Genomic DNA, 17,387 nt, shown 5'->3' on the forward strand with positions numbered 1-17,387 from the left:
GAGCTGGCTGTGGAGCAGGAGAAACATGCAGAGTGGACTTTTATCTCAGGTTGGCAAAGAGCAATTTTAAGGGACAGATTTCCTCAGATTTGGCCTTCGGTTTGTCTGCACGCTTATTTACACTTTGTAATGGACTGACTATGGGTGTACAGAGCACAGTTGGCCTCTACTGTGGGACTGGAGCTGCTCTACAGTGTGTCATGAGCCCTATAGAGCTGAAAGAGAATGGGGATTCTCCTCTCACTCTGGCTTTTACGAGGCTAGGGTCTGAGTTCTAACCCAAGATGTTTCCATTGAGCTGTAATGGCCTAATTTTCCCTCTGGAAATTCAGGGGAGGGATTTGAGAGCACAATGAAAGCCAATGAGACTTGGGTTCCTCCGCTGGTTTTGAAACTCTCCTCCTTCAGTGTTTGGCTCAGGAAGGGTGAACACCTGTCCCTTGGCAGGGAAAGGGTGACTCTCCTGGGTCTACTGCAAGGGAGGGAGCGCCCGGGCTGCTAGTGACACACAGAAGTCAGTGTGGGATGCCCATGGCAAGGGACTTGGCAACTCCAGGCTCACATGTGCTGAGATCAAAATCCAGACGGGCTGCTCCATGCTGCCTGGGTGCTCTGCGGGTGGCAGACAGAGAGAGGAAAGGAGAGGGGGCAGACAGACTCTGGGGAGGGGGGAGGATTGTCCCCAGTGGGCCCAATCTCCCCCCTGGAGTCAGCGTCCTGCAGGGGGTAGCGTGGGGACGGGGGACGCAGGCTTCAGTCGGATCCATACAAAAAGGCGTTATCACTGGAGTCTGCTGGTGTTCTTTGCTGTGGCACGGCCACGGACCAAACGCTGCCGTCACTCCCACCCCTGAAACCCTGGGGGGTGGCACGGGTGCGACCCGGGCAGGGCCTGGCCGTGTGGGTCCAGCAGGCAGGGGACTCCCCCCGAGAGGCTAATCATCATCGTCGTCGTCATCATCATCGTCGTCATCGTCATCGTCCTCCGTGTTGATCTCCCCCTCCAGCACGTCCTCGAGCCAGTCCTCCAGCTCCTGTGCTGACGGCAGGTCTTCCTCATTGTCCATCTGCATCCAGATGCTGTCGGCCTGCGGGGGCGGGAGGAGCCGTGAGGCGCGGGGCGAGGGCCAAGGCGAAAGCAAGCCTGCGCCGGGCCCCGCTGAGAGAGTGACTCCCAAGGGGGGGAGGGCTCTGTATGCAGCCGGCCGGCGTACGCGGGTGGGCCTGAGTCAGCCCCCTGGGCGGCGCAGCCACGGCGCACCCAGACTCCGGGCAGCACGGTCCCTGCCACCCCAAGCTCCCCGCACCCCTCCCACTCCCTGACCTGACTCTTTCATCCAACACACTCCTCACACCCCTGCCCTGACTCCTGGAGCCAGACTCCAATCACCTGCCCTGAGCTCCCCCTCCACACCAGCACCCCCCAATCACCTGCCCTGAGCTCCCCCTCCACACCAGCACCCCCCAATCACCTGCCCTGAGCTCCCCCTCCACACCAGCACCCCCCAATCACCTGCCCTGAGCTCCCCCTCCACACCGGCACCGCCCAATCACCTGCCCTGAGCTCCCCTTCCACACCGGCACCCCCCAATCACCTGCCCTGAGCTCCCCTTCCACATCGGCACCCCCCAATCACCTGCCCTGAGCTCCCCCTCCACACCGGCACCCCCCAATCACCTGCCCTGAGCTCCCCTTCCACACCGGCACCCCCTAGTCACCTGCCCTGAGCCACCTCCACACCCACACCCCCAATGACCTGCCTTGAGCCCCCTACACATCCCCCAATCACCTGCCCTGAGCTCCCCTTCCACACCGGCACCCCCTAGTCACCTGCCCTGAGCCGCCTCCACACCCGCACCCCCAATGACCTGTCCTGAGCCCCCTCCACATCCGCACCCCCAATCACCTGCCCTAAGCCCCCTCCACATCCTGAGCCCTCCCACACCCGCACCCCCAATCACCTGCCCTGAGCCCCCCCACACCGGCACCCCCAATCACCTGACCTGAACCCACTCCCCAAGGGGAGGCTGTGATAGGACAGTACCTGTAAGAAAGGTAAGTTACTTGCACCCCTGGGCCAGGGAAGGGAATCAACCGGCCGTGGAGGTCGGAGACAGGGTCAGCCCGGGTGCTGGCTCCAAGGATTGGGCCATGGCTGCCGAGCTCCCTTGTCTCTGCAAAGGCCAAGGGGCAGCCTGGGATGTACCCAGCTCTGGGCATCACCAGGGGCCTCCAGGTCTGGCCCATAATTCATTCAGGCTCCAGGCTGGATGTTCCGTGGTCCAGTGTGTGCCATAGGGCCCGGACAGTAGCAGGGCCGGGATGCTGAGTGGAGCCAGTGCCGGGGCATTTCTGACACTGACCGATCTGTGCAGAGCGCACAGGACCAAGCATGTCAGAAGCGTGTTCCCTGGTTTTCCCTGGGCTGTGACACACCTCCCTGGTTTTCCCTGGGCTGTGACACACCTCCCTGGTTTTCCCTGGGCTGTGACACACCTCCAGCACATGTTGGAAACACAGGCCGGGGCCCCATCCCCAGGGACTGGCAGAGAAGCTGACTCCCACCCAGACCGGTTTGGACACTCGGGCATCTGCTGCAGGTTTGTTATACTCACATCTGTGACATTGACCACACCAATCTGGGGCTGAGACAGGTCGATATCAAACGTCTTCTCCCAGTATGGGATCAGCTGAAGGGGAAGAAAAAGAGCAAAGGATCCTGAGCACTGCAACAAAGCAATGCCTGTGCTGAACCATGCCACCGGATCTAAATGGAGACTCCTCATTAGTTGTTAGCACTATAGGGCTTCTGACACACCATCAAACTGTTCAGGTTTCATTCAGCAGAGGGCAGCGGTGACACTCCCTACTCATTGTATTTCACATTCTAATCTACAACCAGTGCCCTCCCCGGCAAGGCAGATTCACCCTGAGGGGCAGGTGGCAGAATATGAAACACTTGTTCTCCCTACAAAAGGATTTTTCCCTCTCTCAGTATTCACACCTCCTCATCAACTGTTGGGAGTGGCCACAACCACTGACTGAACTGGCCCCATTAGCACCGCTCCTCCACTTGATAAGGTAACGCCCTGCTTTTCATGTGCTGGTCTACTTAATTTCCACTCTATGCATCTAAGCTGATGCCCTAATAAATCGGCTAGTCTCTAAGGTGCCACGGGACTCTTCATTTTTGCAGCTACAAATTAACACAGCTTCCCCCCTGAAATTGTGCATGGGCTCTTGGTACATGGCATGGCCCATCCCACAGCCCTGGAGGCTCTCATCCGTCTGCATGCACCAAAACTGCATTAGGGGCAGCTGGGAGTGGCTGGGGAAGGGGCAGCTGAGGTGGCTGAGGGAAGGGCACTTGAGTTGGCTGGGGGAGGGGCAGCTGGAAATGGCTGGGGGAGGGGCTTTTTGCAGCAGGTCTCCAAAGCTTAGGCCGTGCTATATGGCGAGGGGCATCTGCACCCAGCAGGCCCCGTGGTTCCTGTGCTGAGCCCTGTGGGCCGCGGGAGATGGCTGTGTTCCTGCTGCAGAGCTCTGGGGCAGATGTGACCAGCAGGGGATGTCCCCCGCGGATCCCTGGGACAAGGCCCATGGGGCGGGAACGTCTGGCAGGCTAGGGGTGGTCATGCAGCGTGCAGTGACGGGGCAGCCCCTAGGCGCAGCCCGCTGCAGTTCACCAAGCCTGCCTCGACGGAGACTTTTACTCTGGGCGAGGTCAAGGTCTGACCATTTCTCCTACTGTCCCGTGGGCTGCACCCCACTGCACCCTCAAGGAGACAGCTCTCCCATGCCTGCCAGGGGTAGGGAGGCATCACCTAGCTAGGGCAGGTGGGGCTGGCCTGTACCTTAACCCAGTATTTCCTGGCTGTCTCGGAGGTGCAGCCAGGTTTCTGGAAAAGCTCAGGATCCTGCACTAACTGTGCTCGGAGACAGTGAGTTTGTCTGTCCGTGCGTCTATCACAGGCCTGGCAGACCAAAGTGCCCAGCTGGAATCCGCCTGGTTCACCTGAGTGCTACTACTGTCAAGGGAGGATTATAAGGACGTGTTTTGAGATGCTACCAGCATTCATCCCCTACAGGAATATCTGAGTGGTTGTGCTGGGAGCCTCTGGGATGGTCAATCGCCAGAGAGGAGAGAGACATGAACTTACGTGATGTGCTCAACTCCCTGTGGCCCAGGCTGCCCGTCAGAGAAGGGCCAGCCACACACATCGGGGGGAGGGGTGTTAAAGAGGACCACAGACCCTGGTTGTTCTTTTGTCTTTGTGAAGATGAGTTATGCAAGTTGATTCCTCCCCTCCGCGGAGTGTGCAGCTCCGGGATACAAGCCCCTGTCCATGGCTTGTATCTTGACACTGGATCTCTGTTCTCCCCAAAGTGTGTGTGGGGGGGGGGGGGGGGGGGAAGGGACAGACAAGGGGGGAAGCAAGGTTTTCCAAACATAAGCAAGAAATCCCCAGCCGCTTAGCTTAGGTTAGCCCAGGAGTCTGCAGCCTTCTTAAGCATGAGATCACTTTTGGAACTGAAGTGCAATTCAGGATTGACCTCAAACCCAAACACCTTTTCCCACCTTCTCCCCACCCCTTCTCTGAGGCCCCGCCCCTCCTCACTCCATCCTCCCTCGCTCCCCTATCCTCACTCACTTTTATCAAGCGGGGGGGGGGGGGCAGAGGGCTGGGGTGTGGGGAAGGGGGATGCAGGCTTTGGTCTTGGGTTAAAGGATTTGGAGTGTGGGAGGGGGGTTCTGAGCTGAGCCTGGGGCAGGGAGTTGTAGTGTGGGAGGGGGTTCAAGGTGCAGGCCTTGGGAGGGAGTTTGGGTGTAGGAGGACTCAGGGCTAGGGCCGGGGTTTGGGGTGCAGGAGGGATTCAGGACTGGGGCTGGGGTTCAGAATGCAGGCTCCAGCTGGGAACCACTGGGTGGTGGTGCAGTGGGGCTAAGCTGGTGCCCCGCACCACTCAGAAAAGCAGCCAGCAAACTCTTCATCCCTGCCCCCCCTGCTCTGTGGAGGTGGGGTACAGGTGGGGGGAGGAGCACCCTGACATCAGCACCCCCTCTTCTACTTCCTGTGCCCTGCACAGCAAGCAGGAGACTCCTGGGGGTGGGGGGCACCTCCAGGGCAGAGGGCAGGAGGGGCAGATGAAGAGGCACTTGACGGCCTCCTGGCCAAACCAGTCAGGATCACCTGTCAAAGGCTCGAAGATCTACCTGTAGATCTACCGGTGGGGGACCACTGGGTTAGCCCTACAGGACATACAGCGCTTGCTTTTGATAGCGGCTTCTCTTACCTTTGACCCTGAAGATTGTAATTCATGTGTGTATCTTTGTTTACCTGGAGAGGCCAGAGCAGGGTCTTACAGCCAGGGCCCCTGGTGGGTGGTCCCTCAGTGGGCAGAAAGGCCCCTCAGGAGGGTGGGGGGAGGTTCTCTCACTGATCACACCCTGAGCCTGCAGCTACACCTGTCCCTTGAGCTGGCCACCAGGGAGCCTGGCGCCACAGAGCGGCTCCGGAACGGGAGGGCTCCACGTACCAGGGGAAAGTCCTCTGGGTCGATCCAGATGATGCTCAGGTCGGGATTGTCCGTATTGTCCTGGGCAACGTCCTTCAGGATCTCCAGGAACTCGTAACCATCTGTGCCCAGAGAGAGCAGCCGGGTGAGGGACCCGGGCAAGTGGTCGCTGCCCCAGGGAGCCAGGCTGAGCTCTGTGAACCCCAGAGGAGGGGCCTCGCAAGCCATCTCCCTCCCACTGCATGCCAAGCACCCCACCTGTACCTCCCTCTCCCTATGCAGTAACATCCAGCATGTGGGGCTCCGGATCCCTCCCAACTTATCAACACCCCCCAAAGCCGCTTCCCGGGCACCCGGCTCCTGCTCCCACCACCTCAGCACCCCAGCTCAGCAGCATCATGGGAAGGAGGGAGCTGTGCCCACCCACGCTGCAGTGGAACAGACACAGCCTGATTCCTACAGGCTGCTGCCCTTTGGCCCTGGTGCCACCTTCATGTGTCTATTTCACCAGCCCAAACTTCCAGGGGTACCAGCCCCACCTGCTCCTGCTGCCCCCTCTCCCTCTCCCAGCAGCCAGACTTCTGCAGAACAGCTTAGCCCGAGCGCTGGGCACCTGACCCTCCTGCAGCCTCATAACGAAGCAGTCAAAGTGCCCCCCAGGGGCCAGCCAGGGGCCAGCCAGCACCCCTCATCGGAGGATTCTGTGCCCAGGCCCGCTGAGCACCCCCGCGGGGCGGTGCCCCTGGCTCTCTGCTCAGCTGCTCTGGATCTCTGCGCCAGCCGCAGCACTCACCAGGGTCGTCCTCCTCTGCGAAGGCCACAATGTGGATTCCGTCCATGTCGTCCTCCTGGGAAGGGGAGCAGAAAGTCACTGGTCACCAGGTGCGTCCACCTTCCTGTGCCTGCTCGTGTGTGTGGGCGTGTGTGTGGCGGTATGTGGCACAGACAGCACCCCCATGCAAACAGGCAGGAGTGAGGTGCAGAATACGTTCGGGCCAGGGGATCAGCTGGGAGATGTGTAGCTCTGCACACTCATCCACAGCCCGGCAGGCACAGAAATGCAGGCACCCTCCCCCCCAGCATTCACACACGATGGGTATGTCTACACTACCCCGCTAGTTCGAACTAGCGGGGTAATGTAGGCATACCGCACTTGCAAATGAAGCCCGGGATTTGAATTTCCCGGGCTTCATTTGCATAAGCGGGGAGCCGCCATTTTTAAAACCCCGCTGGTTGGAACCCCGTGCAGCGCGGCTACACGGGGCACGAACTAGGTAGTTCGAACTAGGTTTCCTAGTTCGAACTACCGTTACTCCTCATTTCACGAGGAGTAACGGTAGTTCGAACTAGGAAGCCTAGTTCAAACTACCTAGTTCGTGCCCCGTGTAGCTGCACTGCACGGGGTTCCAACCAGCGGGTTTTAAAAATGGCGGCTCCCCGCTTATGCAAATGAAGCCCGGGAAATTCAAATCCCGGGCTTCATTTGCAAGTGCGGTATGCCTACATTACCCTCCTAGTTCGAACTAGGAGGGTAGTGTAGACATACCCGATCTACCTTGACTTTAACAAAGCTTTTGATACTGTCTCCCCTATAACTCTTCCCAGCACGATAAGGAAGTGTGGATGGGATAAATGGACTATAAGGTGGACAGAAAGCTGGCTAGACTGTCGGGCCCAACAGGTAGTGATCAATGGCTCAATGTCTGGTTGGTGGTTGGTTTCAAATGCAGTGCCTTAAGGCCGGTTTTGTTCAACATCTTTATTAATGAGCCAGACGAGGGGATGGATTGCACCCTCAGCAAGTTTGCCGATGACACTAAGCTAGGGGGAGAAGTAGATATGCTGGAGCGCAGGGATAGGGTCCAGAGTGACCTAGACGAATTGGAGGGTTGGGCCAAAAGAAATCTGATGAGGTTCAATAAGGACAAGGGCAGAGTCCTGCACTTTGGACGGAAGAATCCCAAGCATTGTTACAGGCTGGGGACCGAATGGCTAAACTGAAGTTTGGCAGAAAAGGACCTGGGGATTACAGTGGATGAGAAGCTTGATATAAGTCAACAGTGGACCCTTGTAGCCAAGAAGGCTAACAGCATATTAGGGTGCATTAGGAGGAGCACTGCCAGCAGATCTAGAGAACTGATTATTCCCCTTTGTTCAGCTCTGGCGAGGCCACATCTGGAGTATTGTGTCCAGTTCTGGGCACTACAGAAAGGATGTCTACACTACATTCAGTTCTGTCGACAAAGCAAGCTGCTTTGTCGACATGGTAGTGTAGACGCAAAGGACAGTTTACATGCAATAACACCTTCTGTCGACAGAAACTCTGTCGACAGAAGGCGTTATGCCTCGTAAAATGAGGTTTACCAGCATCGACAAAACTGCTGAGTTCTGTCGACGTTATGTTGACAGAACTCAGCGGTAGTGTAGACGCTGGTATAGTTTTGTCGACAAAACTCTGTAGTCTAGACACACCCCCTGTTTACCTCAGACCATTTCTCTAATTTGTCCGGATCATTTTTAATTATGACCCTATCCTCCAACTCAGTTGCAACCCCTCCCAGCTTGGTATCATCTGCAAACTTAATAAGCATCCTCTCTATACCAATATCTAAATCATTGATGAAGATATTGAACAGAACCGGCCCCAAAACAGCCCCCCAAAACAAGCTCACATCCCCATTCACCCCCTGCACACTCATCAGTGCCCCCAATGCTAACTCTAGTGCAAGCCCTCATCCACCCTAGCACAGACATTCACAGCCCAGCACACACCTGAACGCAAATGTGCACAGCCCAGTCACACTCTGGTAGAGACACATCCGTATAGATCCATACCGAAGATCCCAACCACACTGCCTGCCCACATCCTCCCACCTACCCTGTACCACCACACTCATGTCCATACACTGCCACCTGTGCACCGCATGCTCACAGCTGTCTGGCAAAATACACCCACTGACCAGGTGCACCCAAAGATTGACACGCACAGAAATCTACATGCACATGCCAAAGTACACACATGACATTGTGGAAGTGCCCCTACTTTGTTACGCATACATGGATTTGGATATATGTACACATGCATGCACCCACCTAGGCAAGTGTACACAGCCTTCTGCACATGCATACATGCACACTACTTATAGGAATCCATGCCGCACAAAAAGAAACAGTCAGTTGTTGACACAGTCTCAGCTCTGCGAGTGTAATGCCAGCCGGCGGAACTAAACCTGGGATCTCTGGAGCTTAGTGCATGAGCCCCTACTGCATGAGCTAAAAGCCAGCTGGCGCTCAGCTAAGGCTATAGAGCAAACTTCTTCCTTTCCTCTTTAAGTGGTCTAAGTGCCACTCCATGGGCCAGTACACCACACCTACCAGGCATGTGTTTTACATAAACACACCATGCACATGCCAATCACATGTACACACACCCTGCACAAACCAGACACACAGAGAAAGTGCACATACATATACACGCATGCAACACACTTATATGTGCACAGACTCACATACTAGATACATCCCCTCCACACAGACATATACCTGGTAACATTAACCTCTTCCTCCAACAGACACACAGACAGAACACCTCCAAACTAAAGATCAAGGCAGCTCAGAAAATAACAGGACCAGAGAGATTTTAGTGTTAGTGTTTATTTCTATAGGCTATCACATACAGGAAACATACAGCTTCTGTTTCTTAGCTATTTGTGATATGTACTATAAAGCAGATTAGCAATATGCACCCATAGGAAAGGAAGAGATAAAATAGATTCTTTTAAAGGGGAAAATATCTTACAAAATCACCACCATCTTTGTGATTTAAAAAAGATGTGAAATATATAATGGGACATGGCTAGGCTAAAAATTAGAGGCCCTGTTTTCAATCTTGGGTGCTCTGATTTTTCTGAGCATGCAGAACTGCCCTTGAAGTTAGATTCAGAGCTTCTGTGAAAATCGGGCCAGTTATTTGGTTGCCTAGGTATAGATACAGGTGCCTGATTTTAGTTTGAAAATGTGGACCCTGTATTGTTTAGAGATCAAATTCCCTTCTCTGTGCTATGGACACCATGGCTGGTTGTGAAAACAGAGAGCATCCCAAACTTCTAATTTATGCGGCTCATTTTCACTTGCTTGTCAAATTTCAGGCCAGTTTCCCTTTCTAGTCAATTTCACTTTCTAGTCTACTCAATTTCACTTTTTCTTTTCCTGCACCTGCCAAAAGCTATTGCCTTTCAGCTGCTGAAGAAACAGAAAATTGTTTTGATGGACATAAGAAAAAAAAAAGTCATGCAACCATATCTATTAACATTAGTTTTGTAAAAATTTTACTATATCTGGTCCCCACCCCTCCCCCACATCAAACTGTACCTTTAGGTAGGCCCAAGCAGCTGGCCACTAAGACCCAGACCCTATGGTATTAGGCACCTAACTTCCACTGACTATTTATCCCAATTCAGCTATATAAAGAGCATAAATGTATCCAGTTTCATGGGAGACTACATGGATTTTTTTTCCTATAAAGGTTTTAAGAAGCAGATCCTCAGTTGGTATAAACCAGGGGAGCAACATTTATGTTGTCAGAACCACCCTCTTTGTTAGCTAAGACTCTCCTCACAAGTGTGTTTTTAAGGATCATACACACGGACCCAGTCCTGGCTGAGTTCTTCACTTATCGGGCCTGTTTCTCTGTTGCCCAGCTCTTAGTGCAGTTATACCCATCAGTGCAAAACAGGTGTAAAGTGTAGCCCATGCTGATCTGGTGACACTTCAAACCAGTTTTGTATGATGGTACAAGACACCGGGAGTGGGAGAATCAGGCCTGAGAATTAAGGGGTTAGCAAGGGATTGGGCCCAGTGACTTCCATGGGTGCTTTGCCCAAGTGAAGGAAAATGGGAGACATGAGTACGAACCTCAGGATTTGAAAGAAACCAGAGATGGAGACGTTCTCCAGGGTTTGGCGTGGCGTAGTGTCAGGCATCGGAGCCATGCTATTGACGGTGTATCCTTTGGGGATGGAAGATGGGTGGAGGGATCCTACAGGGCTCATGGGGAAGGTTCAGTGCCATGCATGGGTGGGTGACACACTGGTTGGGAAGGAGCTGTGCCCCTGAGGGCCATGCCACAACTTTACACAATGCATGATGGCCAGGCGCGCTCTGGACTTACCCAGGTCTCATACATGCTGTCTGCCTTGAGCTTCCTCAAGGTGGACCTGAAAGATAATGAGAGTGTGTGAAGGAGGAGGTCCGGTAGAAACCCAGCACCCATCCATCAGGCATGCCCTGGGCAGCAGCTGCTAAGCTTGTGGCAAATGACTGTTCCTTAGCGTTTCAAGTCTCTGGGCAGAGCAGGGGAGTGAAAGTCCTGGTTGCCTGATTCTGCTCATAAGAACATAAGAACGGCCCAATACTGGGTCAGACCAAAGGTCCATCTAGCCCAGTGTCCTGTCTGCCGACAGTGGCCAATGCCAGGGGCCCCAGAGAGACTGAACGGAACAGGGAATCATCAAGTGATCCCTCCCCTGTCACCCATTTCTTGCCTCTGACAAACAGTGTCCCCTCTAATTTTCCACGTGTGGAATAAATTTTGTTCTGTGCACCAAGACAAGTGCAGATATGCATCACCAATAGAAACATGCTGCTGGCTGCGGGTGCTCTGCCAATCAGCTGGGTGTCACCCAAATCTCTCTTGGGTAGCTGCGCAAGCACTCAGCTTATAGGAAACACTGGTAGGGACACCATTCCTACTCATCCTGGCTAATAGCCATTGATGGACCTATCCGCCCTGAATTTATCTAGCTCTTTTTTGAACCCTGTTAAAGTCTTGGTCTTCACAACATCCTCTGGCAAGGAGTTCCACAGGTTGACTGTGCGCTGAGTGAAAAAAAAATTCCTTTTGTTTGTTTCAAAGCTGCTACCTATTAGTTTCATTTGGTGACCCCTAGTTCTAACTTCAAAAGGGAGAGTTGTAGAATGGTTACAACAGGGGATGTGCACATCAGGATCCCTGGGTTCTATTCCCCACTAGGGTTGAAAAGAAAAGCAGCACGATGGTTAGCAAAAGGAAACAGGATGCGGGCTCCTAGGTCATATTGCCAGCTTTAGGGAGTGTGGTTCGAAGACAGAGCGAAGACTCCTAAGGTCCGGTCCTCGTCCCCTGCGATGGGAGAACACAGCCACTAGGGCTGTGTAATGCTCGGCTCTGGGTGCTTGGAACCCAGAGCCAAATGTTGCAGCACGTAGTGGCTGGAGAGACAGCGAGCGAGACAAAGGGGGAAGGAGCAACACAAAAGGGAACACAGCAGCACAAAACCAAACACAACCCAGTCTGGAAGTAACTAGTGAGCTATTTGATGGAATAAAGAGCAGCTACCATAGCAACCAAAGTCCCTGATCTACCAGTGTCTAGCATGAGTCGGGGAGCGAGGGGCAGGTCTCCGCGCACCATGGCAGTAAAATGGAACAAAAGCAGAGCGGAGGCTCAGGCAGCTCCGTGCTGGATTTGGCCCTGGGGAATCTACTGCCCTTTGCAGAGCCATGGCTTGTGCTCCTAGGTCCTGGGCCTCTCGGCTGCAGGCAGGGGAGGCATCACTCCTGAATTGCTCCCTTTCCTCTCTGCATTGAGGTCGCTGGTTGGGGGAGGGAGGGGAGCGGCAGTTTGATCCGAGGGGATTAGACTGAAGAGGCAGACAGGAGAATGTATCAGAAACATCCCTCTCCAGAAATGCAAGCTGCTGAGTGTGTGTGTGGTGGTGCTGTGCTGCTAACCCTGGTGCTCCCCCTGCACCGGGGTGTAGTTGGGAGGACCAGGAAGCTCGACAGACCTGTGGAGTCATGACGTGAGCTGCTCCGGCCTGCATGAGGTCAGCCTGGACCAGCATGAGGGGTTCCTTCTAGCCTGGAAATAGAGGGCCCAAATGCTTAGCTCCTCAGTTCCAGCACTAGGGCAGGGGGGTTAATGTGGCTTGCAGCTCCAGTGTCACCTGGAGCAGCCTCCAGGCTGCTCTAATCTACACGCTGCTCTGCAAGAAGCAGGAAGTAGACACAGTGCAGCAGGCCTTGCTGTGCCGCTGCCATGGGAACAGAACCCGGCGCCATGCCCAGTGGGGAGGCCCGCTGTGTGCGCGCGCAGGGCTGGACAGCATAAGTGAGAATCAGATGGGATAAATCGCCACAGAAACCCCTCGCCATGCTGCAGGGATGTTAGCGCTGGCTCCATAGCCCTGGTCACTGGAGTCCCTTTAGAGAGCACAAGCATCTGCCTCCATCCATTGTGCCCTGTGGGCCGAGGCCAGGCTTGGCTGCTGCTGAAATGCAGCCACTTCTGGGGTAGGACATGACTCACCCGCTGCTGAAATGCAGCCCTCTCTGGGGTGGGACACAGCTGCTGTGTAACAACCATTGAGCTCAGCAGTTTAGGGCAGGAAATGAAGGGGGATCTTGCTCCTGACCGTGTGCGGTGGGGGATGCAAACCATGCAAGTGGGAATTAGGCCAGCCCCCCAGAATAACAGCCCCACTCCTTGCATAAATGCCACGGGATATTTATTTAGTGCTAAGTGGTCGGAGCCTGGGAGTTGAGTGTCAGCTGGGAGGGCTCCACAGGGGACACAGAGGAGGACAATAGTGCTGGAGACTTTGTCAAGGAGGAGACCACGGAGGGACAAAGTAGCAGAAACACCCTCTCCCACCAGGGCCCTCCAGAGGCAGCCTTGGCTGGGGGGAAATGGGCGGAGCCATCTGAGGAGGGGGCGTGGCTTGGGCAGACAATAATTGAGCTCCAATGACCCTGCCGGCTGGCAATCACAGCTGCTCCCCCTACTGGAGAGCAGGGGCAGGATGTCTCTTGGGGCAAAGCCCCCCCAACGGGAGTGAATCTGGCCGCGATGGGTGAGTGGCGGGGTGTGGCAGGGAGAATGAGTGGCTCACATCACTGCTTTGGGGAAGGAGGGTCCCTTTAGGGGGGAAGAGGGCTCTCATTCCGTGGACCCCCCCAGGAAATAACCAGGGAGCTGAGGCCTCTCTTAGTAGACAGAGTCTGCGCCAACCCAGTGCCATGTTTCTATGGCAGCAGGAGAATTTCCTTGCTCGGCTGCAGCCATAGAAACAGAGCTGTTGTCAGGCTGGGCAAACGTTTATCCCAGCCCCAGCCATAGGCATCCAATAGGAAAACTAAGATCTGTGGGGCCGGCCTTCCTACAGCTGTGCAGGGCAACCCTGCTCCCCATGGTGAGTGGCTGTACATCCCCACCTGGATCACTCCCTCACATCATCAACCCTAACTCCCCATGGCGACAGAGTCCCCATGGCGACAGCCTAATGCCCCACGGTGACAGACTAATGCCCCATGGCAGCCAGTGGTGGCTCTCCATCAAATTCAACTGCAGCTCAACATCCCAACTAGCTGTAGCTCTTTGTGGTGACTAGCTGTAGCTCACCCCCATGCCGTGAGTTGTAACCAGGAGCTACAGCCGGTCAACTCCCCAAGGTGACCGACTGTAGCTGTAGGTCAAAATCGGGGAGGCAGGGGGGCTGAACGATTTGTATGGAGGGGGTGAGAGCTATTGAACGAACTGGAAAGCCTGTGTAGGATGGAAACCACTTCAATCCAGGGGGTGCAGCAGCAGCATCCCCAACACCCCTAGTTCCAGCCTCTATGGTCAAAATGAACCCACTGCAGCTCCTTCCTGTGCCTGACTGTAACTCCCCCTGGTGACTGACTGGTTCCACGGCACGACCGGCTGTGCCCCTCCACACCCAATCACTACTGCTTGTATTGCACCAACCCTCGCCCCTCCCTGGAGAGCTGTCCTCTGTCATAAGCTCCCACCAGGCCCACCTACCCCTATACCCTTCCCCCCGCCTGTGGCCCCATGGGTGCGGGGTCCGTAAGCACCACTCACCCAGCCCAGCTGGCAGAGACAGGAAAGGGGCCCCTGGCCCATGCTCTGAGGCATCCTGAGACGCCTTCTAGGCAGGATCCCATCAGGGTGCCTGTTGCAGGCAGAGCCCTACAGGCCAAGGGGCTGAGGGGTTCACTCTGTGTTCTCTATATAATCAGTTCCTCCCTGCTGCACCCAGCAGCAAACTGCTCCCAGCCAGCCCAGCCCTGCTGGGTGCCATTCCCCCCTGGAGACATGCTGCCCTTGCTACCCTCCTCTACGAGCACAGACGTGGTTGCCATGGCTGCCCAGCCGGGAAGCTGCATAACGAAGCCCCCCTGCTATTCTGGTCATGCGCCCCGTTAGTCAGCTCCACCATGTTCCCCAGCGCAGGCTGCCCATGGGGGCACTGGGGTGGGGGAGCGTCTGGCCTCTCTGCCCTTCAAGAGTCTCCTGCTGACAGACCCTGCAGACCGAGGGCCCTGTGGCTGAGGTTACGCCAAGGGGAGGTGGCTTCACCATGGGTAGCAGCCTTCCCTGATGTCCTTCCCATCCATATTTTTGTGCCCCCCATTGCCAGAGCCACTGAGCCCCTGCCGGTCATGCATGAACTCACTTCAAGGAAGCAGGGCAGGGCTGTTAGTGCCAAGTGGGGAAACTGAGGCACGGAATGCTTAAAATGTCCGTTTTTCTAAAGCCAGGTGATTTCAGCTGCCCACTTTCAGACATTGGAACGGGGTCTGGTTTCCAAGGGGGCAGGTGCTTAGCAGCAGCAGCAGGGATCCCCCAAAACACCAGAAAACAGTGGCCCAGGTGTCTTTCCCAAGATCAGGCAGGGAGTCAGAATGGAACCCAGGTGTCTGGAGTCCCAGCCCCAGCTCTCAAGCCCCAGGTTGCCCATCCTGGAGCTCCGTCCCGTCCTGCGGCTGGTGGCCCCCTACCTCTTGTGCTCCTCGATGAACTGCACAATCTCCTCCTCGCTGTTGGGCTTGTCCGGGATGGTGATGGGCTTCTCCATGAAGGGCTCGTAATAATCAATCTCGTTCAACTTCAGGGTCAGCTTCTTGGCCACCTGAGACGAGGTGCGGGCAGGTGGCCAGTGAGAGGGGGCCACCTGTGGCCCACAGGAACCCCCCAGCCCCCGGCCTCCTTCCCTCGCTGCAGTGTGGCAGCCCGCCATGGGGAGGGGCCCGATCCTGACGCTGATCTGGACACTGTGCTGCCGCGGGATGAGTGTGGTGGCCCTGATTTCCTGCTCCCCTCCCCCACTGTCGCTGGCACTTGGCAGCAGGCAGCAAGTCTGGCCCTGCCCTGCCTCACCCCTGCAGCCAACAGCCCCGTTGGCTTTGGCAGCAGTTGCCCATAGAGCTAGGGCATAGGCAGAGAGAGAGCCAAGGATCCCCTCCCCCCCAAAATGAGGGTCTTTTGCTTCTTGCAGGTTACACAGACTTTCGCATTCCCAGGCGGCCCTGCCCCGTCACTAGCCTGGCCCCTCCCCCTTACTCCTACCTTGCCATCAAAGGTTGCAAAGAAGGGGATGTATGGATGGAATTCCTCAGCTGCGTCCAGGTAGGCCTTGTAATCTGAAAGAGATAGAGCCATGGGGGCTGGGATCTCCCACAGAAGAGGCCAAAGCAGCAACCCTTCCCACCCCGGAACACGTGGGTTATTCACAGGCACTGCACTCAGGTACTAACAGCATGACTCTTAACCAGCAGCAGTAGAAGACTCTTATCTCCTGCCATAGGCCAGCCACCAGAGGGGGCCAAAGGCCTGCTCTCTCTCAGTGTGTGGGGGGGTGCCTCCTTTCTTCAAAGGACTGACGTGCACTGGGTGTGTTGATTGATCAGCCAATTAACTAACCATTCAATATACCAACGCCTATTTCCGCTGTGGTCTGAAAGAGCGACCCGTGAAGGCATCAATCAAACGGCTTCCAAGCTCCACAGCGCTCCTCCCTCCCCCATCCACCACTGACCCCTCACCGCCAGGAAACCGAGACCCGGCGCTGGGCAGGGCCTTGTCCCAGGCCACACAGATGGGGAAGGAGCCCAGGGTACCAGCTCCACTGGTGCGAGCACACTTTCCTCTCGCAGGGTTTCTGCTGACCCATTGCCTCCAGCCCCCCTCAGGCACCGACAGGGGAAACCTTGAGCACCCCGACACCCCAGCTACAGAATCACCCCGTTAGGGAAGCTGAGCGGCCTGTTGCTTTACCATCTGGACCAGGGGCAGGCAATAAGCGGTCCACGGGCTGGCCACAGTTCCCCAGGGCTAGCCCTTGGCAGACTGCCATCTGCTTTATTTACCTGGAGGTACAGCTGCTCACTGCACCCAATGGCCGCAGTGCCCCGTTCCCAGCGTGCACGTGGACGCGCAGGTACATAAAGCATCTGGCAGCCTGTGTCCAGCCCGTGGGCAGCTTATTACCCACCCCTGGCGTGGACAATCGTGTGGCTGGGTTTGGTTTCCGCTGGTTTTATTAGCCAGCTACGTGTGTGCTCTGCTAACCCTGCGAGGGCTCCCGACCCCCAAAAGAGGTACCAGCACTGGAGGGTTGCACCCTGGCACTGGGCCCCTCCCTTAACTAAGCAGGTCACAGCTGGTCAGGGCTGCATGGGATCCGGGCAGCACTGGGCTGGGGGAGGTGTTCTCCTTGCTCAGGAAGGATGGTACCCCTGCTGAGAAGGATGGGACATTCAAATGAAGCCGGGAGGGCTCTTTGTCATTACAGTCCCCATGCCGCAGCATGGAGCACCCCAACCTGTCAGAGCATCCGTAGCAACGGCCGGTACCAGCTGCCTTTCAGGAAGGAATAAGAGACCCCACTCAGTGGGCAATTATGGAGTAACTTACTCCTGCTGTGCCCTGAAGCAGGTGAGTTTACTGTTGATCCCGTCTTTATTTTCTTCTCATCTCACGTGACTCTGGGCCAACCATATCAATGCCCAAGGCTTTATGTCGATCAATGAAATCATGTGGCAAT

At 55.7% G+C, this 17,387-nt stretch overlaps 1 protein-coding gene across 1 annotated transcript in view; it reads right to left on the reverse strand.

Annotated features, from left to right (window-relative positions):
- Positions 1-374: 374 nt before the first annotated feature.
- CASQ1 (calsequestrin 1) overlaps positions 375-17,387 on the reverse strand; it is a 34,185-nt gene continuing 17,172 nt past the window's right edge. The window contains exons 5-11 of the mRNA XM_075908437.2: positions 15,911-15,984; positions 15,343-15,473; positions 10,688-10,733; positions 6,311-6,365; positions 5,539-5,639; positions 2,616-2,690; positions 375-1,088 (exon numbers count right to left, since the gene is read on the reverse strand). Coding sequence (XP_075764552.1) covers positions 936-1,088; positions 2,616-2,690; positions 5,539-5,639; positions 6,311-6,365; positions 10,688-10,733; positions 15,343-15,473; positions 15,911-15,984 — 635 coding nt within the window. The 3' untranslated portion in view covers positions 375-935. The remainder of the gene's footprint in view (positions 1,089-2,615; positions 2,691-5,538; positions 5,640-6,310; positions 6,366-10,687; positions 10,734-15,342; positions 15,474-15,910; positions 15,985-17,387) is intronic.

This window comes from Pelodiscus sinensis, chromosome 22 (genome assembly GCF_052426305.1).
Source record: "Pelodiscus sinensis isolate ZL-2025 chromosome 22, ASM5242630v1, whole genome shotgun sequence".
Taxonomy (NCBI): Eukaryota; Metazoa; Chordata; order Testudines; family Trionychidae; genus Pelodiscus; species Pelodiscus sinensis.